The 26,233-nt window shown below is 41.2% G+C and overlaps 1 protein-coding gene across 9 annotated transcripts in view; it reads left to right on the top strand.

Moving 5' to 3' along the window:
• KIAA1210 (KIAA1210 ortholog) overlaps positions 1–25,554 on the top strand; it is a 60,951-nt gene extending 35,397 nt beyond the window's left edge. For all 9 annotated transcript variants that reach the window (XM_061446029.1, XM_061446027.1, XM_061446022.1 and 6 more), the window contains 10 exons: positions 2,652–2,820; positions 5,973–6,102; positions 8,568–8,726; positions 9,789–9,854; positions 13,804–14,016; positions 15,127–15,229; positions 16,317–17,927; positions 18,684–18,835; positions 19,548–19,650; positions 23,331–25,554. In XM_061446029.1, coding sequence (XP_061302013.1) covers positions 2,652–2,820; positions 5,973–6,102; positions 8,568–8,726; positions 9,789–9,854; positions 13,804–14,016; positions 15,127–15,229; positions 16,317–17,927; positions 18,684–18,835; positions 19,548–19,650; positions 23,331–23,503 — 2,879 coding nt within the window. In that variant the 3' untranslated portion in view covers positions 23,504–25,554. The remainder of the gene's footprint in view (positions 1–2,651; positions 2,821–5,972; positions 6,103–8,567; positions 8,727–9,788; positions 9,855–13,803; positions 14,017–15,126; positions 15,230–16,316; positions 17,928–18,683; positions 18,836–19,547; positions 19,651–23,330) is intronic.
• The last annotated feature ends 679 nt before the right edge of the window (positions 25,555–26,233 follow it).

Here is a 26,233-nt window from a genome sequence, read left to right as displayed (position 1 = left end):
AACTTTACAGAGAAAGAAAAATGCTTACTCCTGCTCCTTCTGTTATAGTGGGCTAAATAACAGCACAAGCAACTAATTTTTTGGAAGGTTTTTGCTTTTTAGGGCAGTAGCCTTTAAATTTAATTTTTTACTTTTAATGCCATAAAATTGAAGATTGAGAACCGTAAGAATTCAAAACTCATGAGTCATTATTCTTCAGTGGGTGAAGGGGAAATAGGCATAGTTGTCTGAGCTTGGATATTCTCTCCTTGCTTTGACTGGGTTTTTGTTACACAATGAATTTTTTTCATTTGAAGTAATAAGATCCTCTTGTATATTATCAGTTCAAATATCACAGAGTACTCTTCCAATTCAGTGATATGTTGGGCTACTTCACAGTGTGCTGAAATGTAGGCACCTTTAAATTAAATGTGGCATCCTTTTAACAGTGTGTAAAACTAGTGCACAACTGTTCAGGGTGTGAACGGTTTACTGTGCACCAGTAATAAATTAGAGGCCGGAGAAGGCACTGAAGGAACTGATGTGCCTGCACCAGAGGACTCTATTGCACAGTGATACCCAAGTGTTGTCCCATGCCAGCTGAATTTCAGTCATTAGCAGTGTTTGCAAGTCCTCTCCGTGGGCTCCATTCTAAAGCTAGCACTAGTTCTGATCCAAACAAGCATTTGGAGTAGTATCCTGGCAGTGTTACCCTTTCTGGTAGGACTTATGTCTGTTTCTCTTAAATGCTCTTAGGATGACTTCTTTTTCTGTTGGGGTATCGGTTCTCTAGAAATACCAGCATCTACTTAAGGTCATCAGTAATAATTGCACTAGAATCAGACTTGCTGTCTGTCCATAGCACTATCAGCTGACCAGTGTACATGAGAATGTCATTGTTTTTCATTTAGACTGCCTTTAAGTTGCAGAGCTGTCTGTGTGCTCTTTGGGTCATTGGCCTGTGTTAGCAGACATTGCTGAACTGATAATTTTGGGGCACTGCTTTCATGAAACATTTTAATCCTTTGTTTTGCTAATCTAAAATAAACCATCTCAGCTTTGACAAGTTTCCTGGGAGAATACCATATAGGTTGTCTAATTGCTGATATGAATGACGCTAATGAAAGGGAAGCGTTTCTGAAGACACTCTAAAGGACACTCAACATGTTGTTTTATCTGAGAGGCATTGTGGCTGATTTCAAAGGTCTTCCACTGATAAACCCTCCAAGAAGCACCACATCCATTATTATTCAGATGAGTGGAACTCCACTGATAGTTTTGCTCTGCGTGGTTTGGAAGATAATTTGGTGTCCTTGGCAGCCCAAGTCACTTGAAAAGCAATGTGTAGGTCTTCTGTGGCTGGTACTGCTCTGCAGAGAGGTAACCATCTCATCAGTCCATGCCAGACAGTGTAGCAGTGTCCTTGTATGTCCTGACACATGGTGCTGGCACTGGGCTTGAGAGCAGGGAGGAGACAGGGTGACTATATCTCAGTATCATTGTTTATTTCTCAAAGTGGCTACTGTCTGATGCAGCTGTGTGGTGGCACAGTTTCAGCCCAGATAAGGCCCATTGGCAGAGATCCCTACATGTACAGGGCACACGTTGAAACAGAGGATTGCCGACTAAATCATTGCTGGGAGAAGACAATAATTGTGTTGAAATAATGCCTTGCTTATGAAGGAACCCTCCAGCTGTGGGCATTTATTATGCCAACTCTTGTAAAGTATTAATTGAACAATGAATTTGCCTCAGATATGCAGTGATGTTATTGCTCTGCATATGTACTTCAGAAATTACAGGGGTCTTAGTACAATAGTTTGGCCCAAACCACTCCAAACTGACCTCCACCCCCGTGTAAGCTTCAGTGACAAAATGCAGCATTTGTGTGCTGAAGGAAAATATAAATGAGAATGTTTAAAGTATCTTAAATTATCAAAAATTAAATAAGTCAGTGATGTTTCATATGGTTTATTTTGTTCTTTTTGTGTTTTCATTTGGACAATGGAAAATCAATGGCAATGAAATCGGATTAATAGTTTTCCAATTGTATTCTTAGGGCTGCTGTGTTTGAGGGTTTCATGTCCTGCAGGGCACTGTCTTAATCTAAGTTTGCTCCATTGTCCTTGGAGGAGTTACTGATTTTTATTTTGGGGCAATGTTTTAATGTGGAAACGGACATTTCTGTTTTAGAGTTTATAAATTCCTTTGCCAGTTTCAGTCCTTTTGCCAAATGTTGAGTATCCTCCAGGTGTTGTCTCCTTACTCACTGAGTAAAGAAAAAGCAGAACTAAGCCAAGCTAAGTAAAGAACAATAAGAGTTGAAGACATTGACATAACTTTTAAAATTGCAAATGTATCAAGTATGATTGTCATGATCACTGTTCACTTGTGGGTAGATACATTCTCTACTTAATGTGTATTTTTCAAAACTTGGAACCTAAGTAGGCACCACTATTGTCAGCTCGATGCCAGTATTGCTTTATAGGCAGCAAATGTAAGAACTGCAGCTTCACCTCTCACTGGACTCCAGCACTGAATTATTTACGAAGGAACTAGAACTGAATGGGCTGCTGTAGCTTTGAGGCTTCCTCCAGAAGTTACAAGATAACATTCTCCAGACTGAGCAATGCCTCCAACTTCCGTAAATTTTCATTTCTCTCATGTTTCAGGAAAGAAAAAATCCAAATTTCAGACTTTCAAGAACTTCTTTGCCAAGAAGAAAAGGAAAGAACCTCCACCTCCCAGGGGAGAGAGTAATTTAAAACCTTGCCAGTCCAGCAGCGATGTCAGCATCTCCGTGCTCGACACAACTGCACTTCATTCACTGGAGGAGGCTGGGTAAGCTGCTGGGAAAGCGGACCTCTTACAGCAGTAGGATGAAAGCATGAGTTGGCCCCTAAGGAGCAACCTCTGTCCAAGTTTGTGCAAAACAAGCCCTAATGCTGATGAAGGAATTCCAGGAATTTCCTCCTTCTTTGCTAGTGCTTAAAAAGCCAGCCTGGAGAAGAGGGGGAGGGCAGGCAGGGGCAGGGGTGACCCAACCTCTTAGGCTAAAACTGCAGACAACCCAGATTGTTTTGATTGGGTTTAGTGTTTGAAATCTGGAAGAGTCTGATCAGGAGCACCTTTACAAGGGGATGTTGACTGAGTAGTGCTAGTCGAGAGAATACATGTGAAGTTGAGTTGCTGGTTTTTAGTATCTGTAGTGCCCTATGTCATGGCTGGGGTAAAGGGACAGAAGTATTTTTGGTGTATTATCAGTGTGAGATTGCTGCTTTAACTTTCTTATGTATCTGTTTGGATACAGCAGAAGACCTCTAGTTTTGTCAGCCACCCATGGAGGGCTGTCCATGTGAGTGAGGTTTGCAAGTCCTTAAGCAAATTGCAGAGCAATTCTCAGATCCCTGAATGATGTTAGTTCAAAAACTTGCCCATTCTTCAATTAGTGTAATATAGCTATTAGCTTGCCCTGCTAACACTGCTTCACTCATAACCTTAAACCATCAAGCTACACAACACTTCATCGCACATCTGTGACTGAATCTGGGGTGGGACAATGCTCTGAATGTGGTTACGTCTCTCACCAGGGGTGTCATGCATCGGTATCTGTCTGTTTTCCAACTTCCCACCCTCTTCATACTCCCTTGTTAGCTACTCTGCCAGGCTTCTCTTTGTATTACCCTAGGCCTTGAGTTGTAGAGCTGCAGACTAGTAATGTGTGACAAAACACCGGACACATCCTGTTGTTTGCAGTGATTTATTGGAGGGGACACTGGCAGAGGACACAAATAGGTGACCAGAGTGAGACATGCTGAAATCAGCATTGCTGCCAAATGCTTTGTATGGTCCTACAAGGCATTTGGTGAAGCTGGACGCTGTGTTTCTTCTGGTGGAACAGCTTATAGATGTTACTTTCTCATGGGTGCTGGTTCCTCCTTGCCCCACCTTTCCCCACTCTCTGTTGTGTTTATGCAATTGCATCATGGAAATGATCTGGGAATGAAACAACAATCTCTTTATTTTGTTTGTTAGCACAACAGCAATGGAGTAAGTGACCACATAACCAGTCCCCTGGGCTAAGGGGAATTAGAGTGACTCAGCTAACTCAGTCCAAAAAGCTTAGGAACAGCCGAGTTTACCCACTGGCTCATAGGAGGGATCTGGCTTAAAATCAGCTGCCTGCTCCAGAGGCAGTGTGGGTGCGAACTCCTTCTCTTGTCCTTAACCAAGTACTTCAAGTCCAGTTGCTGTTTACTCCAGCACTATCCTCCAATGATTATGAATTGTTTTGCAAGATCAGAGATCAGGAAGTGAGTAAAACCCTTCTGGGTTTTCCCTTAGAGGTAAGATTAGGTGGACTATCCGAAAGAATTAGAGGATATGTTTGTGCTACTTGAAAACTTTATCATGTCCAGACCCTGCACAGCATAAGCATGCTTTGTAAGTACATAAAGAGACTGAGCTACATAATCCTTTAGAAAACCTGATCCTGAAAGCCAATGGAAATACAGCTTGTGAAGGGTTTATAGCAGGGCCCTGCGCTTTGCAATTTCTGGCATGCAGAGTATCAGAACCGATCCTAGAATAATGCTGCTGTGTGTTTGTTCTTGACATGGAAGCACTGGTTTCTTTTCTTCCTCCTTTTTTTCTTTCTTAAACCATGTGTGGTGTGTTGTCCCCAGGTGGGTGCTGGGTGCCACCAAAGCTGCCCCATCAGTCTGCTCCTCAGCTGGACAGAGGAGAGAAAAATGTAACATCTCTATCAGATGTGGGGGGAGCTTCTAGCACCTTCTCACAGAAACCACCCCTGGAGTCTTCTCACTGCCAAACCCTTGCCATGCAAACCCCATACACCATGTAATGTTTTAAAAATTGAACTTTTCTGAATCCTAGCAAGAGACCAACCCCTGTGTGGCTGTTAGAGCTGTAGGAATTACATTGCAAATGAATCTTGCTGAATAAGAATGGCAGCATATTTGATCCATTTTACAGAGATATGAATGAATGCATAGCTTGCAGATTGAATGCATAGATTGACTACACCATTAGAACTATAGGAGGGTTAGTCAAGCAGACAAAGCAGGTGGTGTCTCTGGAGATATAAAGAAGGGAGTTGCAGGAGGAAAAAGGAATTTGTTTGGGATTTTTTTTACATGGAGTATTTATGAAAGTTCACAGTCTTTCAGGGCTTTCTTCTAAATAAAGAGAGAATCTGGGGTTAGGCAAATAGCAGAGACCTCTTCGTTTGATTTTTCTTGCAGAGAGTGTTAGACTTACTGGATTTTCCTTGTCACAGTTCTGTTCCTAATCATCCCCTGTTACCCAGAGTCCGACTTTCAGAGGCAAGAGCATTGCCTGCAGGGAAGCTGAACTAAGGAATCCTTGTAACCTGTGGGTTATGAGGCTGGCAGCTGACAACATGAGAGTATTCTCTGTTGTTTTCCAGTCAAACACTAGAATAAAATCCTGGTAGAGGCCATCCTTGCGGTCTTTTGAACAAAGTGACACACAGACACTGCCTGCCTATGCTGATAGAACTTGGTGGATAAAAGATTTGGAGCCTTTCTAGTTGTGCCACCCAAGTGCAGAATTTGCCCTGCACAACTTAATAGTCCAACCCCAATCAATCTTAGTTAATTACAAGCCAGTCAACTGTGGGAACTCATCAATGCTTCACTGGGCTGAACACCCAGTGAGCACAGGAGCAGAGCAGGAATGTCTTACCTGGGTACTTCAACTTGGCTCTGGACAGATATGTAACTGTGGCCATGGTCACTTGTCCCGTATGTGTTTCTTCCTTCCTTCTGAGTATAAAAGGAACTAGCAGTGACTACACTGAGGCGGCTAATATGCTCAAATCTGAAGTTAAGTGAGATGCATCCTACTCTTTGTAGGATTCTTTGTGATCCTTCTGCTCTGGTGAAGTAGTGCAGGGAAGTGTTGGAGGGATGTATCCAGTGCACTGACCACTCTTCTTGCCTTCCTCCCAGGCCCAAAGGAAGCATGGGAAACAAAGCCTTGTCCCATGACAGCGTCTTCATTTTTGAGTCTGCGCCAGGAAATGTGGCAGGTGATGTGTTGTCTCAGGAAAACATACCTGGAAGAGTGAAAACTTTGCAGGTGAGAACATCATCCCTCATTCATGGTGCTGCTTTGTATTAGCTATCTCCTAGGAAACCCTGTGGCTTGATTCCTCTGCTGTGTGCCTTAAGATTTTGTTGACTATAGTGTCCAAATGAGATTTACTGCTTTTGGATCTGTTCTGTCTCTTGGAAACTTCATCTTTGAGCAGTCCTGGTGCTTCCAGCCTTTCCCAGGTCTCATAGCATGTGAGTGACATGAATCCAGTTCACAGGCTCTTGGAAACTTTCCTTAATGAGCATGTCCTCTTCCAATGGGATTTCTATTCTTCACTTCATAGCTACTGTTTTTAAATTAAGGCCATTTATTTATTATGTAGTGTGTCCCTTATACTGTTATTCTTTAGGGCAATTCTGGCTATGATGTTTTCACTGTACATGCTAGCACCAGTGGCTGTGTGTGTGGGATGATGGATATGTCAGGGCACTCTTAGTGACAGCTTTATTTATATCATTATTCTTCTGATCTCTGCCAACAAAGGATACTGTATTCTGCTAGGTCATTTCCTTCTTCCAAGGCACATACTGAACCCTCCTTGACAGCTCCCTTATCAACTGTTGGTTATATTAATCGTGTTTAAATGACTGCCTAGCTCAAAGCACTGAGATAAAAGTTTAAGGCTTTTTCCAGAGACTGAAAACAAATGGTTGATAAAGCAGCCAAAGGCCATTGAAATTCTTCCTTTGCGCAGTGTGAGTTTCATGTTGCAAAATACAATTGCATCAGATGTTTAGTAATAGAAGATGCACAGAGGGACTTGTTCTTTCATAAGACTGCAAAATAAAATGTGCTTCAATTCAGGGTATTTTTTTGTATAACAATAGGGGTAGCAGGAGAAATAATGTTTATATATGATAGAACTTTGCTGGGGAAAAAAACTCTCTTTTCATGCTATCTCCAGTCCACTGTGCCCTCTCTTCATCAATCCATCCATCCACCATCCTGCATGGTAATATAATACTACCAGCACTATTTTTATAGCCATAAAAGACATTCTTTTTCTGTGAGTTTGACTCATGTCAGAATAAAAGCCAAGCACTAATAAAAGCTGTTATTTTCTTAGCAACATAAATTAACTTCTACCAGTAGACGACAGACTGTAAATTCAGTTTCCCCCAGAATATTTTGCTGTCTGCATGTAATAAATTTAATAAATAAAAGACTGGCAGTTGTGAAAAGAGAGAAAAACAAAACTGACTTTCTGCATTTTCCTCCAGTAAAGTGCGCATGTATGTTATATGTCTTGATACATTGCAATCTCTGTGCAGTTTGTCATCAGGCCTGCTTTTGCAGATCATATTGGTGATACTCCTTTGATTGTTGTTAAGAGGGCAAGAAAGCTGTTTGAACTGAGGGACTGGTGGAGTAGAGAGTGACATTGTGCTACCCTGTGTGGCTGTTAGATCTGTAGGAATTATATTGCAAATTAATCTTACTGAATACGAATGGCAGATAATTAGATCTATTTTAGAGCTATGAATGAATGCATAGCTTGCAGAGGAGCACAGAATTAGGCCTAGAATTTCCCAATCTGGTTTAATAAGCATAGAAACAGAAAAAAACAGGTCTGCATTTTTGTCTGGGTAATATTCAGTTGAGGTGAAGGACAAAGTTTCTGTTCAGACCTTGTTTCTTTTCCAGCTTTGACATAATAACAGACTTAAGCCAAGAATTTTAGTGATGGTGTTTCCTGAGATCTGAACTTTTTTAGTTTGAGGGAACATCTGGCTGCTTGTGAGGTTGCAGACTTTGTTTTATTTTTCTAGGGTCAGGGCCCCCCAGAGCATTCCTTCTGTGCAGTCTTGGAAAAGAATCCCAATACTCCATTACAAACAAAGTTGTTCGTGGCTGTTCTTGCTATAGATAGGACCAGGATGTGGTGCTGGGGAAAATTAACAAGAAATTCATTAGTGTAGACCAGAATTAAATTTGCTTTCTATAAAAAGTGGGACTCACCTACTTGTGCGGGAGAGGGTGGTGACAAACTTTCAAAGTTTGGAAGGGCTTTGTGAAAGGAAAGCTAGCCACGTAAACCTGGGGTTGGGAGCTGCTGAATGACAATGCTTTGTGTGACTATTTGGGACATCTGGATACATGTAATTATTTAAAGAATACTTAAGTCTTTAAAAGGTTTTAAACTTAAGATTAGTTAAATTTCTGTAAGTTTTCTGGAATGGTGAAATTTCTGTCTTTGGTAACTCACTGAATAAAACTGGTTTTAATTTTGTAGCAAAGCCAGTTCTAATGATGGGTCCCTGATGAATGTAACTAATCAAAAATTCTGTTAATGGCTATTTTCTGTAAATGGTCTATTTCTTCAAGTATTTCTGTTAACTAAGAAATTTTGCATCCCTAATGGGAGCAACTGGGGTAAAAGTGTCCAAAATGTCCACTATACATAATGCTATTTAAAGTCTTTAGTCTAAATTTATTTTCAACTGCAGCTTCAGTTGCAACAGAACATCAGACTTGGGTCACCTCCGCTTGTTATAACTGGAAAGAAACTGGAAGATGCAGGTGCTGTTTCTGAAGATGATGGTTTGCCTAGAAGCCCTCCTGAAATTTCAACCCTTCATGACATTCTGACAGATTCACCAGGCAAGGTACAATTGTCGTGTCACTTCAGTGACCACCTGTATGGAAAAGATAAAATCTGCTTGGAGACAGGGAAGAACCTTGTTGCTTGCTTGTGGTAAAATCTGATGGTACAGATCAGTCAGAACTAGAACAAATTCCCTAGGTCGATTGTAGACTTGTCACTGAGAGATACTAGGAAGTGGCCTTACAAAAACCCTTCTGAGTACAGCTTTCTATGCTTTTCTGTAGACCAGTGCTGGGGCAGTTATGACCTGTATCAGCAGGGAAAGAGGACAGAATGATATGACACCTCTTGTGCCTTTGGGCAAGGCAGTCTCTCCTGGCAGGTCTGTATGGCAGAAAGCGTAAAAAAGTCAGTTATTCATGGGTGAGTGTTGTGTGACTGTGACTGTTCCGCTCCCAGTCCAAGAACAAGCCAAGGTACTGCACAAATGAACTTTCTATGTCTTCCAGCTTCAAAGACCTTGAGAGATTGGCAGTTTCCTGTACCTGCAAAAGGGGAAGAATGTTGGAGTGTTTTAAGGCTAGTGAGGAAAACAAAAATCACTGCAAGAGATTCTTAAACAGTTACTTAAGAGACTGCAAGAGAACCTTAAACAGTTACTGGCTTTGGAATTGAAAAAAAAAATACTCTAGGGCAATATTAGTTGAATTGTCAGGAAAGTGACAGTCCTATGAGTCTGAGGAGAAGAGGTCGTGATGGGACTCAGTGAGGATTTTGGTTGTCTTCTTTGTTAGGAATTGCTTCTCACAGCGGATGCGTGATTTTAGACTTGAATGAACATGTGAGCATTTGTAAATTTGAAGATCTTAAAAGTATAAGCTAAAATAATGTCATAAAATTTATTGTCTCATGTGGTCAACCTTCATGGCGTCTCTCATAGCAGGATAAAGCTTCTCTACTTTGATCCCCAGTAAACAAATGAAACCTACCCTGTGAGACAGGGACTCAGTGACCCTTTATCTTACCTCTTGTGTTTTCTCACAATTGGCACTGGATGCCCAGTCCCAGATATTTCAATGTGATACTTCCCTTGACTTACCCTCTTCCTTATTTTATCCCACAGTCCTCCAACCCTGTTCAGCGTCATAGCTCTTTGAGTTTAGGCGGGACAGACAGTGAAGATGAACAGGTAAATAGCTGCTTTTCCTGCTAATGTGTGATGTCTCTATGGAGCCAGTACAATAATACATTTTTTAATATTTATTCTGGGTACAGTGTGTGTTGCAAAAACCCAACAATGTAAACTACAGGCAAAACCATAGAATCATAAAGTCAGCTAGGTTGGAAAAAACCTTTAAGATCATAAAGTCCAACCATTAACAACATAACTACGTAACATAGCTACAGCTGTAGCAACATGACTAACTATAGGCCCCACACTGGCTGCACAATTTATTAACCTGTTTACTAGCCTGGTCAGATTCAAAAGAGCCAGTTGGGTTCACAAATAATATGGTTTATTCATAGGCAATATATATGGTTCTTTTGGATTGCTGGTGATAAACGCATTGACTGCAAAACAGCTGTTTAGCACTAACAGTATGATTGCAATCACAAGCTTAACTTTCTGAGTCAAAATACTTGGTGTAGCCAAGGACATGAGTCTTACCGAAAGGCATCCCTTCTGTGGAGGACAAGGAGGCCTTTGAGAAGGGAGAAAGTAACCTTCGGGCAAAACCAGCTCAACTTTCCCTTCCATGGTTGAGATCAGACACTGCCCTTCTCAGTCATTCCTACATCTTTTGCTTTTAGGGATAGAAAGATAAAACAATGTCTCCCTCACGTACTAGACTACTAGCCATACAACTTTAGAAGCCCAAGTGATCTAGGTGACTTGTATTGTCATTATTTTAAATAACTTCTTGTATATAGTTTATCTTTACTTCAGTGTACATGTTATTAACTCATCTCCCATTTTAGATTTTAACTAAAAGGTTCCCTTTTGTAAGCCTGCACAATGTTTTTATCTTACAATGCAAAAAGCTCTTTTCTGTCCGGTTCTGGAGTCTTTGAGCTCTTTCAGTCTTACAACCTCATCTCTTAAGAGAGAGAGACAGGGACAGGAAAAATATTTTTCTCTTATATGTTGCCTAGAATTCCCCACTTTGAGGCTCTTCCTTCCCCCCCCCCCCCCCCCCCCCCGACTCACTAGGAACCTGGCTAGCTTTTTTACAGAACCATATATGTTCCTATACCCAAATATTTTTCATAGTCAGCAGTTTGGCATAGCAGAAGTCTTGCCAATGTGTTTATCTAAAATAAACCCCCTTCTCCTAAGTAATTTTTCTCAGTAGCCTTTGAAACTATTTATGTAATACCAGGATTTGAGTTAGCAAAACACAAGTTGTTAAACTGAATAACCTCATTCCAAAAATGAGGACAGTTGTGAAAAGCACTAAGAAATCTACACCAGTTATTCCATTTAACAGCGCTGTACATTTAGTAAAGGGAAAAGAGGATTTGAGCCTAAGCAGTCTGAAGCTGTACACAGTGTAGTGGGTTACATTTTGCTACTGTATTGATCTTGTTGCAGATGATAGTTACCTCATTTCTTTGCCTGTGCTTCTTCACTGCCATTTCCAAGAGCCTCATGCTGCTGTCACCTCTGTGTGGAACCCTGATATGTCACCCATATAACTTCTCAGTGGCTTCCATGTTTATAAAGACTAATCTAAAGCTAAATGGGAGGCGTTCACTCAAAGCAAGCAGCAAGTGACTTCCCCGAGACATTAATCAGCATTATCTTGCCTTTGCAGATAGCCTTTACAGAAATCTAACTTCCTTGTTGGCATTTCTATCCCAGACTGATTAAAAGCAAAACAGGGTCTCAGCTTGTGAGGTTGAACACAGTGTTTTGGCACAAGCGCTCTTTAGGAAATGGGCCTCCTAGCTGCAGCACTCTCTCTTTGTGCAAGCTCCTCCTCTGCCCAATAACCAACAAGCACCAAATTTATCTTACACTTAAACACTGACATGGAATTCATGTGTCTGCTCTGTTGTCTTTGAAAGAAGATGCCAACTGCCAGTACTCGGAGTCAAAAATCCTCAGAAGAGTAGGGAATTTGCCATTTACATACAGCAGTAGCTCAGATAATGACTTCAGGTATTTTTATATTAAATAAACACAACTGTAATTTTATAATTGAAAGGCAGAAGAACTTGTATGTGAAAATGAGAAGAGTGTTACTGCTTTTGTAAGTGCAGTAATCCCTACTGGTCTGTCATTAATCTTGTGGAATTATAATAATAGTTACCTTATTTACTTTCTTCCTTTCTTCCACAATGTGTAAATTTGCTGTGAGAAAAGTCTTCATCTGTCATAATACATTCTGTTGTGGTTTGCTTAAGCTCTAGGAACTAAGCAAAATCAATGGGGAATAAGGACATTAATTTTAGTTACCTTAAACATAAAGCAATGTACTTAGGCAATTTTTGTAGATCAGATGGGAAGATGTCTTCATTACCTTAAAACACCATTAACATACGTGTTTTAAATGCTGTGTTATATCCTAAACTTAAAACCCCCCAACATCTGAATGCCAAGCACACTTAAATGGCTCTGTTTCACCTAGCATTATGGCCAAAGCCAAAATAACAGGTATGTTGTATTGGATGAAGTTTCTTTGTCATGTTTGTGAAATTCATAGAATCATAGAACAGTTAGGGTTGTAAAGGACCTTAAGATCATCAAGTTCCAGCCCCCCTGCCATGGGCAGGAAGACCTCACACTAAACCATGCCACCCAAGGCTTCATCCAACCTGGCCTTGAACACTGCCAGGGATGGAGCATTCACAGCTTCCCTGGACAACCCATTCCACTGCCTCACCACCCTTACAGTAAAGAACTTCTTCCTTATATCCATTCTAAACTTCCCCTGTTTAAGTTTTAACCCATTACCCCTTGTCCTATCACTACAGTCCCTAATAAAGAGTCCCTCCCCAGCATCCCTATAACCCCCCTTCAGATACTGGAAGGCTGCTCTGAGGTCTCCACGCAGCCTTCTCTTCTCCAGGCTGAACAGCCCCAACTTTTTTAGCCTATCCTCATATGGGAGGTGCTCCAGTCCCCTGATCATCCTCATGGCCTCCTCTGGACTTGTTCCAACAGTTCCATGTCCTTTTTATGTTGAGGACACCAGAACAGCACACAATACTCCACGTGAGGTCTCAGAAGAGCAGAGTGGAGGGGCAGGATCACCTCCTTCGACCTGCTGGTCATGCTTCTTTTGATGCAGCCCAGGATATGGTTGGCTTTCTGGGCTGCAAACGCACACTGAAGCCAGCTCATGTTCGTTTTCTCATCGACCAACACCCCCAAGTCCTTCTCCTCAGGACTGCTCTGAATCTCTTCTTTGCCCAACCTGTAGCTGTGCCTGGGATTGCTCCGACGATCTGCAAATGTTCTTGGAAGTCTGGTCTGCATTTCAAAACAGTAACAAAACCAGTCAAGCTCCATGTTTAGGGGTTTCTCTACAAGCCCTTCTGTAAACCCTTCACTTTGATAGTATAATCTAAGGTTACTGCTGTCTAGTTCCCAAGAGTAGCATTGCCGTGAGGATGAGAGGCACATCACGTCTGGAAGGTGGTTCTGGGGTACTTGCTGGAGAAAAGCATTTGATTTTGCTGGAGAGTGGATGTTAAAAGAGCAAAGAGGCTATGGTAACTTTCTTAGAGACAGAGGTAATGAGGAGCAAGCATCCATGCTACTTTTGTGTCTTTTTAATAATGTATTCCTGCGATGTGTCACAGTACTGAGATAAGAAGGCAGTTATAAAAACTGCACCAGTGTCTCCTGCTGGTGTATACGTATATTGCAAATTGTTTTCAGATAAATACTGGGATGGGGACAAGCTGAGCCTCTTGGTGTAGGTGAGACTCTGTTTCTCACTTTTGTTTAACATACGTCTGCACACAGAGAACTGAGTAATCTCTGTGCAGAGATGACATTAGGCATGAGTGTTCATGTCCAAAAATCCGGCCATTTCAGGTTTCTGAAATGGAATGAGCTAGCAAAGACTTGTATCAGAGATGTGGGGAAGCCAAGCAAAATGTATAGCAATGTGTTTTGTGTTTTACAGATACCTTCTGGAGCTTCCTCCAGGCCCATCAGCCCCTCATCCTCTGCCACTCTGGGGGCCCCTGGCTCAAGAGGCAGCAGCTTCCTTCCCATTGACTTCACCATCCCTGCCAGTCCCCTTGGCTGCCTTGACACCTCAGCAGCCAGGCACAGGATTGCCATAAACCCCCGGAAACAGAAAGGCTTTACAAACAAGAATCAGCAACACCCCCAGGTAAGTGTTTTCTGGAAAAGAATCAATGGGCAGAAGGAAACAGATGTGAATTTTTAATTTTTTTTCTTTTTTCTTTTTTCTGTATTCTTTCACTTTTGTTGTTGTTCTTCTTCATTGGAAGAAGGGAAACCACTTGTTTTTCACCAACTAACCAAAAAAGATGACTCAGAAAACTTCAATATCATGGGAGCTGAAGTCCAACTTTGTTTTTTCATTATTTAGCCAAGAAAGTTGCAGGTTACACTTCATTTGTAAAAAAAATCCTGTTGTTCAAAAAGCTAGTTTTCAGTTTTAAAATCTAAGTCTGTTTCTACAAACAGTTTCAGATTACCTTTATCATAATCCTTTGTATGTCAAAGGAAAGACTGAAGGTCTTTGGGAAGGAATATGGCTCTGCATGTGGGAAATTAGGATGACATGCTTCTCATGCTGGCTTCTAGGCAGTACATTGTGAGGATGAATTTCACCAGGTAGAAGAGGTTGTTGAACTGAAGTATAATAGAAATAAGGAGTAATGCTTCTCTATTGCATGTTCCCCTCTCCATCAGAGAATCACACATGAAAATATGTCCTGGATTCCCCTGCTCTGTCAGAGAATCATGCACAGAAATTTATCCTGGAGTTAGAAGTGCCCTGCCCTGAGAAGGGATGAGGGAAGTTCAGGATGAGTGTAACACAGAATGAGGTTTTCCTGGAAACTTGGGCCCTGCAGCATCTTTGCTGGATATTCTTTGTGCTGCAGCTGGTACAGCTACAGTGTTGAAGGAGAAAAGCTAATTGTAGGTTGTCAATCAGTGATAACGGAAGTGATGTTAATGTCTCCAGCTTGGTCTGTTCCATGCCACCAGGTAGCTTGGGTGGTGTCTTGAAAACTTACTTGTTCACTCAGAATATGTCAATCCCAAAATGTTGCACATTCAAGAGAGATCAGTGTGCTGCCTTGACATTTTAAACTTGAATGATTTCTCAGTTCTTCACTGGGATAGTACATTACCCACAGCGTTGGGGTGGGTTGTGTCTATGTTTTGAGTATTCATTAATGTGTGTATGTATAAAATACTATTTTTGTTCATTATTCTCTAATTAAAAGATCTTCCTGCACCTCATTAGGTGGAACACCTGGAAAATGAGGCATGTCTTCCTGTAACTCTAGAAAAGAAGGGAAATTCAGCAGAATTACTTGAGAGTGGCCAGCGTAAAAGTGATTGTGAAGGTAATGAAGATGTATTGCTAGTTTGAGTGCTTGAACTCTACTACATAAGTTTGAGAGAACCTATTTGAATTGTAAGTCCTTTCAAACTAGGTGTTTTTGGTTTTATGTCATAAACCCAATTCTGCCTGCTGAAGTGTTATGATGGAAAAAGTCATGTACTCCACTCAACACAGTGATGCTGAAATGGTGAACTTTGAGAGCCACATTAAAAAGTACATGAAGGGAAAGTACCAGGATCAGAAGTACCTGTGCTAAGCAGTTGGCTAGATCTCATTGACTGGAGATCTGAGTTCTTGACATCCAGAAACATCTTAACCTCACCGTTATATCTGTTATGTGTATAAGGTGACTTTAATTGGTTTGTGTTTACTAGATCTTCATTTGTACTACTTCCCTCCTTACCGTTTGAAAAATAGCTAATTGCTGGTGGTAACACAATTGTAATTGCAAATGAAATTTCTCCAAAACAGCACCAGAGATTTTTAGCATCGTGTTACAAATGCACTGGCTGATGATAATGCTGTAGTGTAGTGGGCATGTTGGCACTTTGTTATCAGGGCAGACTCGGGTCCTGATGCTGTCACATATCAGAGTTGCTGTGTGTGCAGACACATCTAAGCTATCCAGATGTTCTGCAGCTTTGCAGAACACAAAGAAGAACACAAAGAAGAGGCACAGGTAACTGATACTGAGATGTTCTGCTTAAATACAGAAAATCCTCCAGATCATTCTAGACAGCTGTTGTAGGCATACACATGAAGAAATGTCTAGGGAAATCTGGCTAGTAGTCATACAACTAGGGGAATGCACAGAAAAGAGCTAAACAGCAATTTTGTACACCTTAAGCAGAAAACAACTTTCAGTCATTCCTGGGATTAGGTGTATTCAAACTGAAAGCTTTATCAGTATCATCACTTGGACAGTCCATTTCTATATATGCTTTGAACAGCCTGATTTAGCAGACAGCAGTTCCCAGACTTGGGCAACTCATGCTGAATGACTGCACTATCTGGAATGAATTACTGGTACAAATGGGTGCTTGAATTTTAACCTTTAAGTGCACACTCTTCTCCTCTGTTTAATATAGGATTACCAGCCCAGGTGGGATATTGTGCAAAGGAAGGCAGTTCTAAGGAGACTTCAACTGTAAAAAGTCCCACTGATGCTGCCTGTGACTCTCATGATTCCACATTTGTAGCAGAAGACTCCTGTACTTTGCTAGAAGAGGATGCATGCCTCACAGATGTGGACCATCACTGTAAAGCAGCTGCACCCCTCCTAAGACCTGAGCCTTCTCCAGTGAACCTGGAGGAACAACACAGTGCAACAGTGTTGTGCTGTTCAGATGAGTCTGCTGATGAATTGAAATTACACCAGCAAAACACCAGTACTGGAGCTTCTGCACTTCCAGAATTGCAGCAAATTGAAGAAGCAGCTGTTGTTTTTCCAGACATACTAGCAGCCGACTTGCTTAGCAATGGTGTGGAAACAGGGTGCATAGATACATTGGCACATGTTGCACAAAGGTCCTCAGTAAATTCTGTGGACCCAAACATTAAACACCAAGAAAAGGGGAATCCACTATTTATTGGCAAAATAGAAGCCTCCTTGGGGTCTAGTGAGAATCATTCCAACCGCGCTGTCTCAGACATTGTACCAAGCACTTCACAGTTTGCAGTAGCCAATTCAGCGTCCTCCTCTGACATCAAGACAGTGGCTGTTTTGAAGCCTGAGAAAAGTTCGATAGCACAAAATGACACAAAAACTTGTGAAATAATGGAATTTGAGTCATCTAAAAGCAATGCAGAAAAAACCCCAGACACTGCTGCATCTGTCTCAGAAGCAGGTTGCCTGCTACCTCAAAGTAAACTGGAAGTATGTTTTAAAGCAGAAACTGTTTCTGTTTCGAAAGGTGACCAAGGCAGTCAACAGGCCAACACTGACAGGCAAACAGCGTACGTTTCTGAAAATCTGTCCATTGCATGTCTTGCCTCTTCAAGTTTGGCTGGCTTGAAGAGTAGCATCTCTTCTGATGATGACAGTAAGAACCAGCAGACAAGCAGTACACCTTCTCATGGAAAAGCAGTGGAAGACAGTCGATCTTCAGATGAAAATGTGAAAACACCACTGAAGACTGCTTCTGCTAAACCAGTCAGATTCACCATTGCACCAGCATGGCAAAGATCTCTCTCAGGAGGTTCAAATTCAAAGGAAGATTCCTATACCAGAAGTTCCCCAACATCTCCTATAAGACCAGAGTTGTTTGAAGGAGTGACAAAAGAACACACACGTTTTGATGCCATCATCCAGGAATCGGCAAAATCCAACTCTGATAGATTTGATCGAGACTGTAGGGACAGTGATTCCCATTTGAATTCTTCTATGGAGTGTGCTGACCATGAAGCACAAAGTGTTGAAAACCCATTTGGGGTCAGACTAAGGAGAACGTCTTCTTTACTAAAATACCAGAATGAAAGCCGTGCTGAGTCTCCAAAGCTGATCCCTTCAGCTGTTCCCACTGCTCCTTCTGCTTCAGTCAAAGAGGATCAGAAACCAGTGGGCACAGGGAAAACATCTCCAGGCCTTCCTGTTAGCACAAAATCAGTTGTTAAAAAAACAGATCTGCTAGAAGACAAAAATCTTCCCAAGACAAGATCAGAAGAAGTGGAAAAGAAGCAAAATGGGCATAAACTGTCAGGTATTTATACTGTATTTTATCCAGACGTTGTAGAAAACAGCGGCCAAGAACATTGGCAGAGTGGTGAATAGAAGATAAAAATCCTCTTGATGAAGACCAAATTCAGCCTTGAGTTTGTCAGCACCATAATTTAATTGGCTTGATGATTTGGCTAGGATGGAGAATTCTTGGCTTATCTTAACGAGGGGTGTGTTCCAGTAAGAATAACAACAGAGTAATAGCTGAAGGGCCTCTGAACTATTCCTGGTACGACCGACTTGTACATATAGTTGGAATTTTAACAGAGTTTTTTAAAACTTGCTGCTGTTTTGTAGTTAAGTTTCCAGACTGCAGCAGCTCAAACCTTGACTGAGAGTTGCACTGGGTGTGATTATTCTTTTTCCCCTAAAATCACTTTATTTAAAATATTTAAAAAGTGAAAAGGCAGCCTGTATTTTACTGCCTACATGAAAAAATAATGGTTATCATACTCGTCTAATCTGCAATGTGAGGATGTTATTTCAAAGGCAAAATCCGGTTCACAATGATCTCAGTGGGAGCTCTGCCGTTGACTTAAACGGAAGCAGAGTCAGGTCAAAAACTCCAGAATAAACAGAAAAGCAGTTATCACCAAGGCCAAAATCATCAGGGAAGGTAATTTTATCCCCACAATGTTCAAAGGGTATTACAGATGCTGAAGGATTTAAAACACAAAACACAAGCTTTAGACTGACTTGACCTAAATCCCTTCTTTGCTTCGAAATGCTTCTTTTGTAGAAAAGGTCTTCTCTCCACATTTGGAATCTGCTCCCTCTGAACCAGCTTGGGTCTTCATGGCAAAACTAAAACAAAAGGGTTTCCAGGACCACCCTCTTGCCAAAGAACATAAAGCTGAAGACAAAGCTTTGAGCAAAGCAGATCAAGAGGAGGTAGAGTACCAAGTAATGTTGCATGGGTGTGAATTCTGCGTCAGATTGTCTGGGTGCTTTTGCAAACTATTCAGGATCATCTTCATGGGAGGTGTGTTGTGAGCGCTACTCAAAGAGAGACTTTCAGGGCTGGCCTCTAATATGGGTTGAGACAGACAACTGATGCAAGTGAGCAAACACGTGTGACTATACTGTCACAGTGATTATCTTGCTTTATCCTCCTATATGTTCCTTTGCACTGCTCAAACCTGAAGCTTTGCAGAGCTTGCCTATTGCCCTGAATGTATTTTGTAGCCCAAGAGCTGCTTTGAGTTGCACTGGCTTCCTTGCTGTTAGTGACCTGCAGACTGCATTCACTACTCTGCTCTGTAGACTGGAAGTCTGACTTTTCCACTGACTCTTGCACAAGTTTCTTGTACAGCTTGGGCAAGGTCTTCAATTCCCCATCTGTAAGACAGAATAACTTGCCTTCAAGTTATCATGAGCTATTATTCAAGCTCTCAAGTTAACATGCCTGCATATGAACTAATCCTGTATTTATAGCAGCTGTCTTCCTTCAATCTTTCCTCCCACAGGATGTCCACAACCATCCTTGTCTGGCATTTGCTTCATTTCCACAGACAGGTTTAGAGATGTTCCCAGGGTGAACTTTGTGAGTGCCAGTGACTAGCCAGGTTTCTTAGTTGCGCTCTTTTCTTCTTTCCTTTTGTAGCAAGGGATGTGTGCTAGTGAGAGCATGCTGAAGAAGAATATGTCTTCCTTGAGCTCTCAGGACAAGAAAACACAAATAAAGACCAGTGTGTGTGCTGCAGCAGGTACTCTCTTTCTTTACATCTTTATATGGTGGCTACAGTTTACACCAGTAAGTGGTGAGACTTGCAGGTGATGGGGGGAAAACTTTTTGGTTATCAGCACAGTTTATATAAGGCCTGTTCAGACTATAGTTTTCATATAAGTGAAAGTATTGGCTTGCTCACTCAGCAGAGAAAGCAAGTGAGGAACTTCTATCTCCACTGCCAGTTCATGAAGTGGCATATAAACAATATGGTGATTTATTATTGGCAAAGTTCAGTACTGAAGAATAGCAGTTGAGCTGGAGTGTGTCCAGAGCAGCAAAAAAGGTCAGGTCTTCTAGACCAGTCAGCCAGGAAATACTGATGGGAGTGGAGTTGTTTAGTCTAGAGAAGACAGCTTAATTTGGTGCAGAGGACAAGATTTGTCTTTATGTCCTGTATGAGCTTAAAATGTAGCAGGGGAGGTTTAGCTTAGACATTAGGAAATATTTTGTAACAATATGAGTGGTGAAGTGTGGAATAGCGTAGGGTGCTTATAGAGAGTGTGCAGCTTCCATTGATGGATGTGTTTACTAAATAGACAAAAATAATTTATAGAGTCAGTTCCACCCTCAGGTGAACACAGAGGCTTGATGGCCTCTCTGCTGCCCTGTTAGCCATGATTGCCTGTGAGAAAAATGCAGGGGAAGAGTGACTCAGACATCGTGACTCACATACCTCTTCCAAGGCTACTGCTGGGCTGCAGCTTATCCCTCTCTGCTTACTCAGTGTGGTGCCGAACCTCAGAGACATGCTCCAGTTAGATATAGATAAGCCAGTTCTTCAGCTGTAAAAGCATATTGTGCTTGCTGAAAGCTATTGATTTCAGATACTGCCTAAGAAGATAAGAAATGGCCGACTGTGTCAGAGCAGTGGCTTTTGTGTTCCAGGTTCTTCTGACACTGCAGTAAGAGATGCTGTCTAGAGAAAGTGCATGCACCTGCCTGCTTACACTTTATAATCCACCAGCATTCAGAATTGTTGTATTAGACATATAAAGGGGTACCTCTATGCCCGCTCCCTGTAGTAGTTGTTTATGGTTTTGAATCTACAAGTCCTACGAAATAAACTTTCTCCCTTACTACAGGTAGCTGACCAGCTAAGAATGGGCACCAACACAGGCTCTGATGTTAGCTGCCAGCTAACTCTGTGTGGGTGATTAAAAAAAAATAGTTTTAAAAAAGGATTCTGTTACAGGACAGCTTCATTTTATGGTTGTAGGTGCAAAGTGAAAGACAAAATGAAAACAGGACAATATTTTTGCTCAGATTAGAAGGTCTTCCTTTGAAAAGCTGGCACAAACAAACTGGATTTCTGTGTGTTGAATCATCTAAACTTGGAATCCCAGCAGCCTTCAGATGAAATTCAGAACTCCACTGCTAGTCGTTTGCTAGAACTTCCACCACCTGTGGTCCTTGCAGCAGAATTACAAGTTTTTCTGCATCACCTCTTCCCAAGAATTAGCCTAGGGGCTATCCAGTCAGGAGACATCCAATGACTTGCCTCTCCTCTAGGGATAGCATTTATAGGCATATTCTAGTCCACTCCTTGAATATCACAGAGAGCTCTGATCTGTGCTGATGTTCAAGGAAAACGCTACTCCTCCACTGCTCAGAAAACCATGCCTATTATTTAGGAAATGTTCAGCACTGTCAGCCCATGCCTAGGAAATTGGAAATTCCAAATGTAAGCTCTGCTCTGATTTGGTTCCCATTAGCACAGCTAGCAATTTGAAAAGTTGAAGGTGCTAGTGGTGGAAACGATGCAGATTTAAAATCCAGAGGAGTTATTAATTTGGATCATGCTTTTTGAGTTATGTTAACTGTTAGCAGTTTTCTTGATAGATAGTTGAGGTTTTCTGTGCAATGCGTGCATTCTGCACATAAGACCAAGAGCCAGGATAGCTCAAGGTCAGCTAAGTCTGGAAGAGAATTCCAAGAATCAGATCCTTATTCTACTGAGCGTGACTGTTTTGTAACTGCTTTGTGGCAGCCCATGTCATAACCAAGGGAAGATTACTTAGCTTGCCTCTTCTCTCTCGCACTTCACCCTAAGCATGATGAGGTTTGTCCCAAAGCCTGTCTTTCCTCGAATAGTCATGAACAACCATTTTTGGGTTTTGTTTTACCTTGTGCTGTCAGGACACGCAAAGGACTTTAGACTCACTTTTGCTTATTATGAAGAAGGAAGTCTCCCAAAAGGTGAAAATTAATTTCCAAAATCAAAGTTGCAGTAAAATTCCTACATCACCTTTAATACTTCTCAAAAATGTGCTGTGTATGTCAAGCTGCAGCCTATGTTAATGGATAGTATACTTTCTCCAGTATTCCTAAGTATAGCTTGCCTGCTGCAAGAATTACCAACGAGCTAGGATTTTTAAAAGACCAGAGACTTCCTGAGTGGAGTTAAGAAACTTCTTTGGCTTTGCTCCGGAGTGTGACTGATGGAGCTAATGGACATTTTCCATTGATTTCAGTGCAAGCAAGATCAAGCTTCTTGTATTTAACATTGCTTAAGTCCCCATGTGGCCTCTGTTGTTGTGCTGGAGCACAGCAGCCTCATTCTGCCTGCCACATGCCACACACAGACTAATCAGCTGTGAGACAAAGTTTGACTTTTCTTCAGTTAGACTTACACACAGAAATGAAGTATTGCCTGGCCTGAAATGGATGGAGAGAGCGTGATGCTGAGACTTGTGAACCATGTCTCGAGAAATGAGAGCTGCATCTGTTCAGAGCTGCATTCTGTTAGGCCCCATTCCAGGCTCTCTGCCGGCAGACATGAATCTTGAACATTTTCTAAACAAGATGGATGGAGGAGGCCTTTACAAATAGTAACACAGCCATACGAGGATACAAGGAGTGTTATCTGTATTCCTCTGTACTTTGTGAGGGTGACAGGCTTGTGTTAGGCTGCATGAACAGGAACATGTAGCCCCACCAGAATCCCACCTTCTTGGCTTAAAAGTCTGAGAACATAAAGCACTGATTTGATCCCTACCTAGTATTTAATAATATTGCTGGAGCAATATTTGTGCTAGCAGTGAAGATGGAAAAAACATCTTTAGTTCTTTTCAGTGTTGAAAAACGTATACCAGTTACTTTTAACCCTGCAGCAATCCTGGGGTGATCCTTCCCCTGCAGATATTTTATTTCCATTTTCCTGCATACTCGTGAGTCTTATTCCTAGATTTTGTCACACTGACAGAGCAGAATGAGCCTGTGGAACTCTGCTGTGCACTGTCATGGAAATTAAGAGTCTGGAAAGGTTAAGAAACAAGATAGCCAAGAACATGAATTTAGAAAAAATACCTGGGGCTATAGTCTCCACGTCCTTGAAGAATTTTGAAGAACTCCTTCATTTATCAGGGCTTAGACACTTGCTGTTGAGACTGAGGAGAAGATTCTTTCATGGGCAGATTATTTACTAACAGCTTAGTATCAGTTTTTCCACTGCAAGAGCCAGTCCTTGCCATCATACCTGCTTTGCACCAGGTAGTGCTAGTGATACCCAGATTAACAATGAATCTGTCTTATTCATCAATCACAAACATTCTGGTATGTGCAAACAATTGCTTTAAAGAGAAGGAAATATTATTGGCAGAAATTGAGTTTTTAACTCTCTAGCCTTCTGATGCTTGATGGATATCTTGTTGTTGGCAGGTAAAGTTGGACCTATTGCTCAGGAAGCATCTGTGATTCCTGCTGTTGAGAAGGAAGCAAGACATTCCTCTAACCTGCCAATGACACCGTGCAGCCCTGCTGAACCACTGTGGCTATCCCTGGCCAAGAAGAAAGCCAAAGCATGGAGTGAAATGCCCCAGATTGTACAATAGCAAATGACATGAACATCCCTCTTTGTATTGCCAATAGCTGTGTTAACTCCATTTAATCCCTTCTTTACTGTGACCATTTTTTTTTTTTGAGAAATAAGAGCCTTAAAACTCTTGATCAGACTGTTGTATGTATATACACAATGAAGAAATTCTATTGCAGGCTTAATTTGAAGTATTAGGAAGCTGAGCATTTCCTACTACCAAATACTAGGAAAACTTGATCAATTTATTACATCCTGACACATCTGACAGTGATGTTCTAAGAAGATATGCTTCAGGCTTTTGAAACCTTTCCCTTGCAAAAGATGTTTTTAAAGTTTCTGCAGACCATACAGTATTTTGTGCAATGTGGCTTTGGCTAAGAAGTTAATGTATGCTATAAGGTAGATATAATGATGGGCACTGACGCATCGTGACTCATGAGCATTGAGATCATCACACTTCTTTCTCTGATGCTCTGGGATGGGCAGTCTGACTTTGCTTCTGATTGTTAATGGATCTGTTATGTGATAGCTGTAAGAACTAAACAGCATTGGGAGTTCTGGCTTTTGGGTGGTTTGAAGTCTCCATGCTGTGGGTCTTGTTCTTTGCTGAATGATGTCCTCTGGAATGGCCCAGAGTCACACACCTTGTTCTCTCCAATGCACTGGAAAACCATCACACTAACATATACTCTACTTTTGGTTACACCTTTGGAAATCTGGAATAATTTGGGCATTTTACCAAAAAAAAAAAAAAAGGCATTTTCTTTCATTTTGACAAATAGTGATTTATTCTGTGTGAGATTCCTCAGCCAATTGTCTCTCTTAAAGAGTGCATTGGGGATGGGAACTGTTTGCTACCTAGAAGGTGGTATCTTGTTTTCAACAAATGCCAGTCTACTCTCCATTTTCATGTGGATATGTGTTCAGTCAGTTGTGTTTAATGCTAGTGATAAAAGGGGCTTCTGCTTTCCTCCGTGCCTCAATCATCTTTAACCAGTAACTCAACATCAGTCTCAGAATGTACAGCTGGGAAAGGATTATTCTCTCAGGGCCTGGCCTTGCAGTCACTCAAGTTGGCAAAAGTTTTGCTATTGACTTTGAAGGAAGCAGACATTTGAAAAAGAAGCTTTGTAAAATATTAGTGGCTTGAGTGGCAGTGGCACTTACTGTCCTTGTCAGGTTTTGCAGCATTGCATATTTATGTAGTTTTTAGTTACAGTCAGTGCAAAATTTGAAGGCTGACTTGGCTGATGGACAGTTTTCAGCTGGAAAGTTGGCAGGAATTTTTGAGGTAAATATTGTCTCTTGATACTCTTAATTGTAAAACAAAAAGTTAGGTTTGGATCAGCTCAATCAAGGCTTTAATCTTCCAGTGTTGCCCTGAAATTAATATGTAGCTCTTGCAATTGGAAAACAGTATTAATTAGAAGCTTGACTGTGATTTTATTTTTTTCTTTTTTTTTCTTTTATTATTATATAGTTGCAAACTTAACCCAGGTAGGCTCACTGAAGGTATAGATAGTGTTTATTTTGTACTACCGCCAGAAAGAGTTTCACACTGGCTTGGTAATCCACACCTATTTTACTACTTATTTTTCTCTATTTTAGGAAGCATATCTTCACTTACAAAGAACTAAAGCATTTGTATTCTCTGAAACATTTGAGCAGTGCGAATGAACATACTCAGCTTTGATTCCTGAGGTTTTGTACAGCTGCCATCCCGTTACAACCTTACTGACCCTGTGTAAAATACTTGCATTTCTATATTCAGCAAACTCTCTTCTCTTTTTATTAGTGTGGATTGAGATCCTTCAGTCAAAGTGCTGCAAATGACACTGTAATCTCTCTTTCCCTCCGTTTGCTTTTGATCTTAATATTGTTTCTGTCTTTTATGTTTGGTATGTATATATGTTTTTGTAATCCTTTGCTCGAAAGCACCCCTTTTGTATTCCATTCCCGTATTTGGTTTACAATTAAATGCTGTTGCCAGTGATGAAATAATTGCTGGGAAGACTGATAGATGGCCTTCACTCATTAAGAAAAAAATAAAAAGAGGTCTTTGGTCAATATGGACTCTAAACATGGTTACACTGCATAGAGCTTGCTTTGAGATGATTTTGTGTGGCCTAGGACTGATCAACACAGCTGGCCAGGCTAATGAATGTTTCTAAATCTATCTGTTTGAAGTTTAAAACATCACCAGAGAGTTGATGGCTCTCGTTTTGGTTTGGTGTTACTGGTCCTTCAGTACAGGGTTGGCTTGAAGGCTGGCACTTGTGGTTGCAGGAAGCCCTGTCAATGACTGTGTTTTGGTATCACTGGCCAGCTGCTGTAAGACATTTTGGGGTTGCTTTAAAAAAGAAGAAAACCACACGAGAATCATGTGATGTTACATTTGAAATCGATTTGCCTTCTGGATTGCTGAAATTAATGTTCTCAAGTTTCTCACCACAGCTAAGAGAACAAAAAGCACAGAAAAAAAATCAAACCCAAGTCTCGTATAATTGCAAGAGTTTAGACAATGGTATTTTAAGGTAATTGTTGAAGTATCAGTGATTTATTGATGCATTTCTAGAAGTTGCTAGCTCTATTAGCATGGCTTTGATTTCCTGTCATCCTAGTGCAGTTTTTAGGTGTTCGATGAGTGCAAGTAACTAATTTAGGAAGCTCATTTTGGGTGATTATTTCTAGACACAGTCACTGTCTTTGAAATCAAGGTGTCTTGAAGTGCAGAGCTCATTGCAGA

This window comes from Pezoporus flaviventris, unplaced genomic scaffold, assembly GCF_033815535.1.
Source record: "Pezoporus flaviventris isolate CSIRO_AGI_PZ_B2104156 unplaced genomic scaffold, CSIRO_AGI_Pfla_v1 ptg000005l, whole genome shotgun sequence".
NCBI classification, from domain to species: Eukaryota; Metazoa; Chordata; class Aves; order Psittaciformes; family Psittacidae; genus Pezoporus; species Pezoporus flaviventris.
The sequence above is the reverse complement of the archived record's forward strand: the minus strand, read 5'-3'. Positions and strand labels throughout refer to the sequence as shown.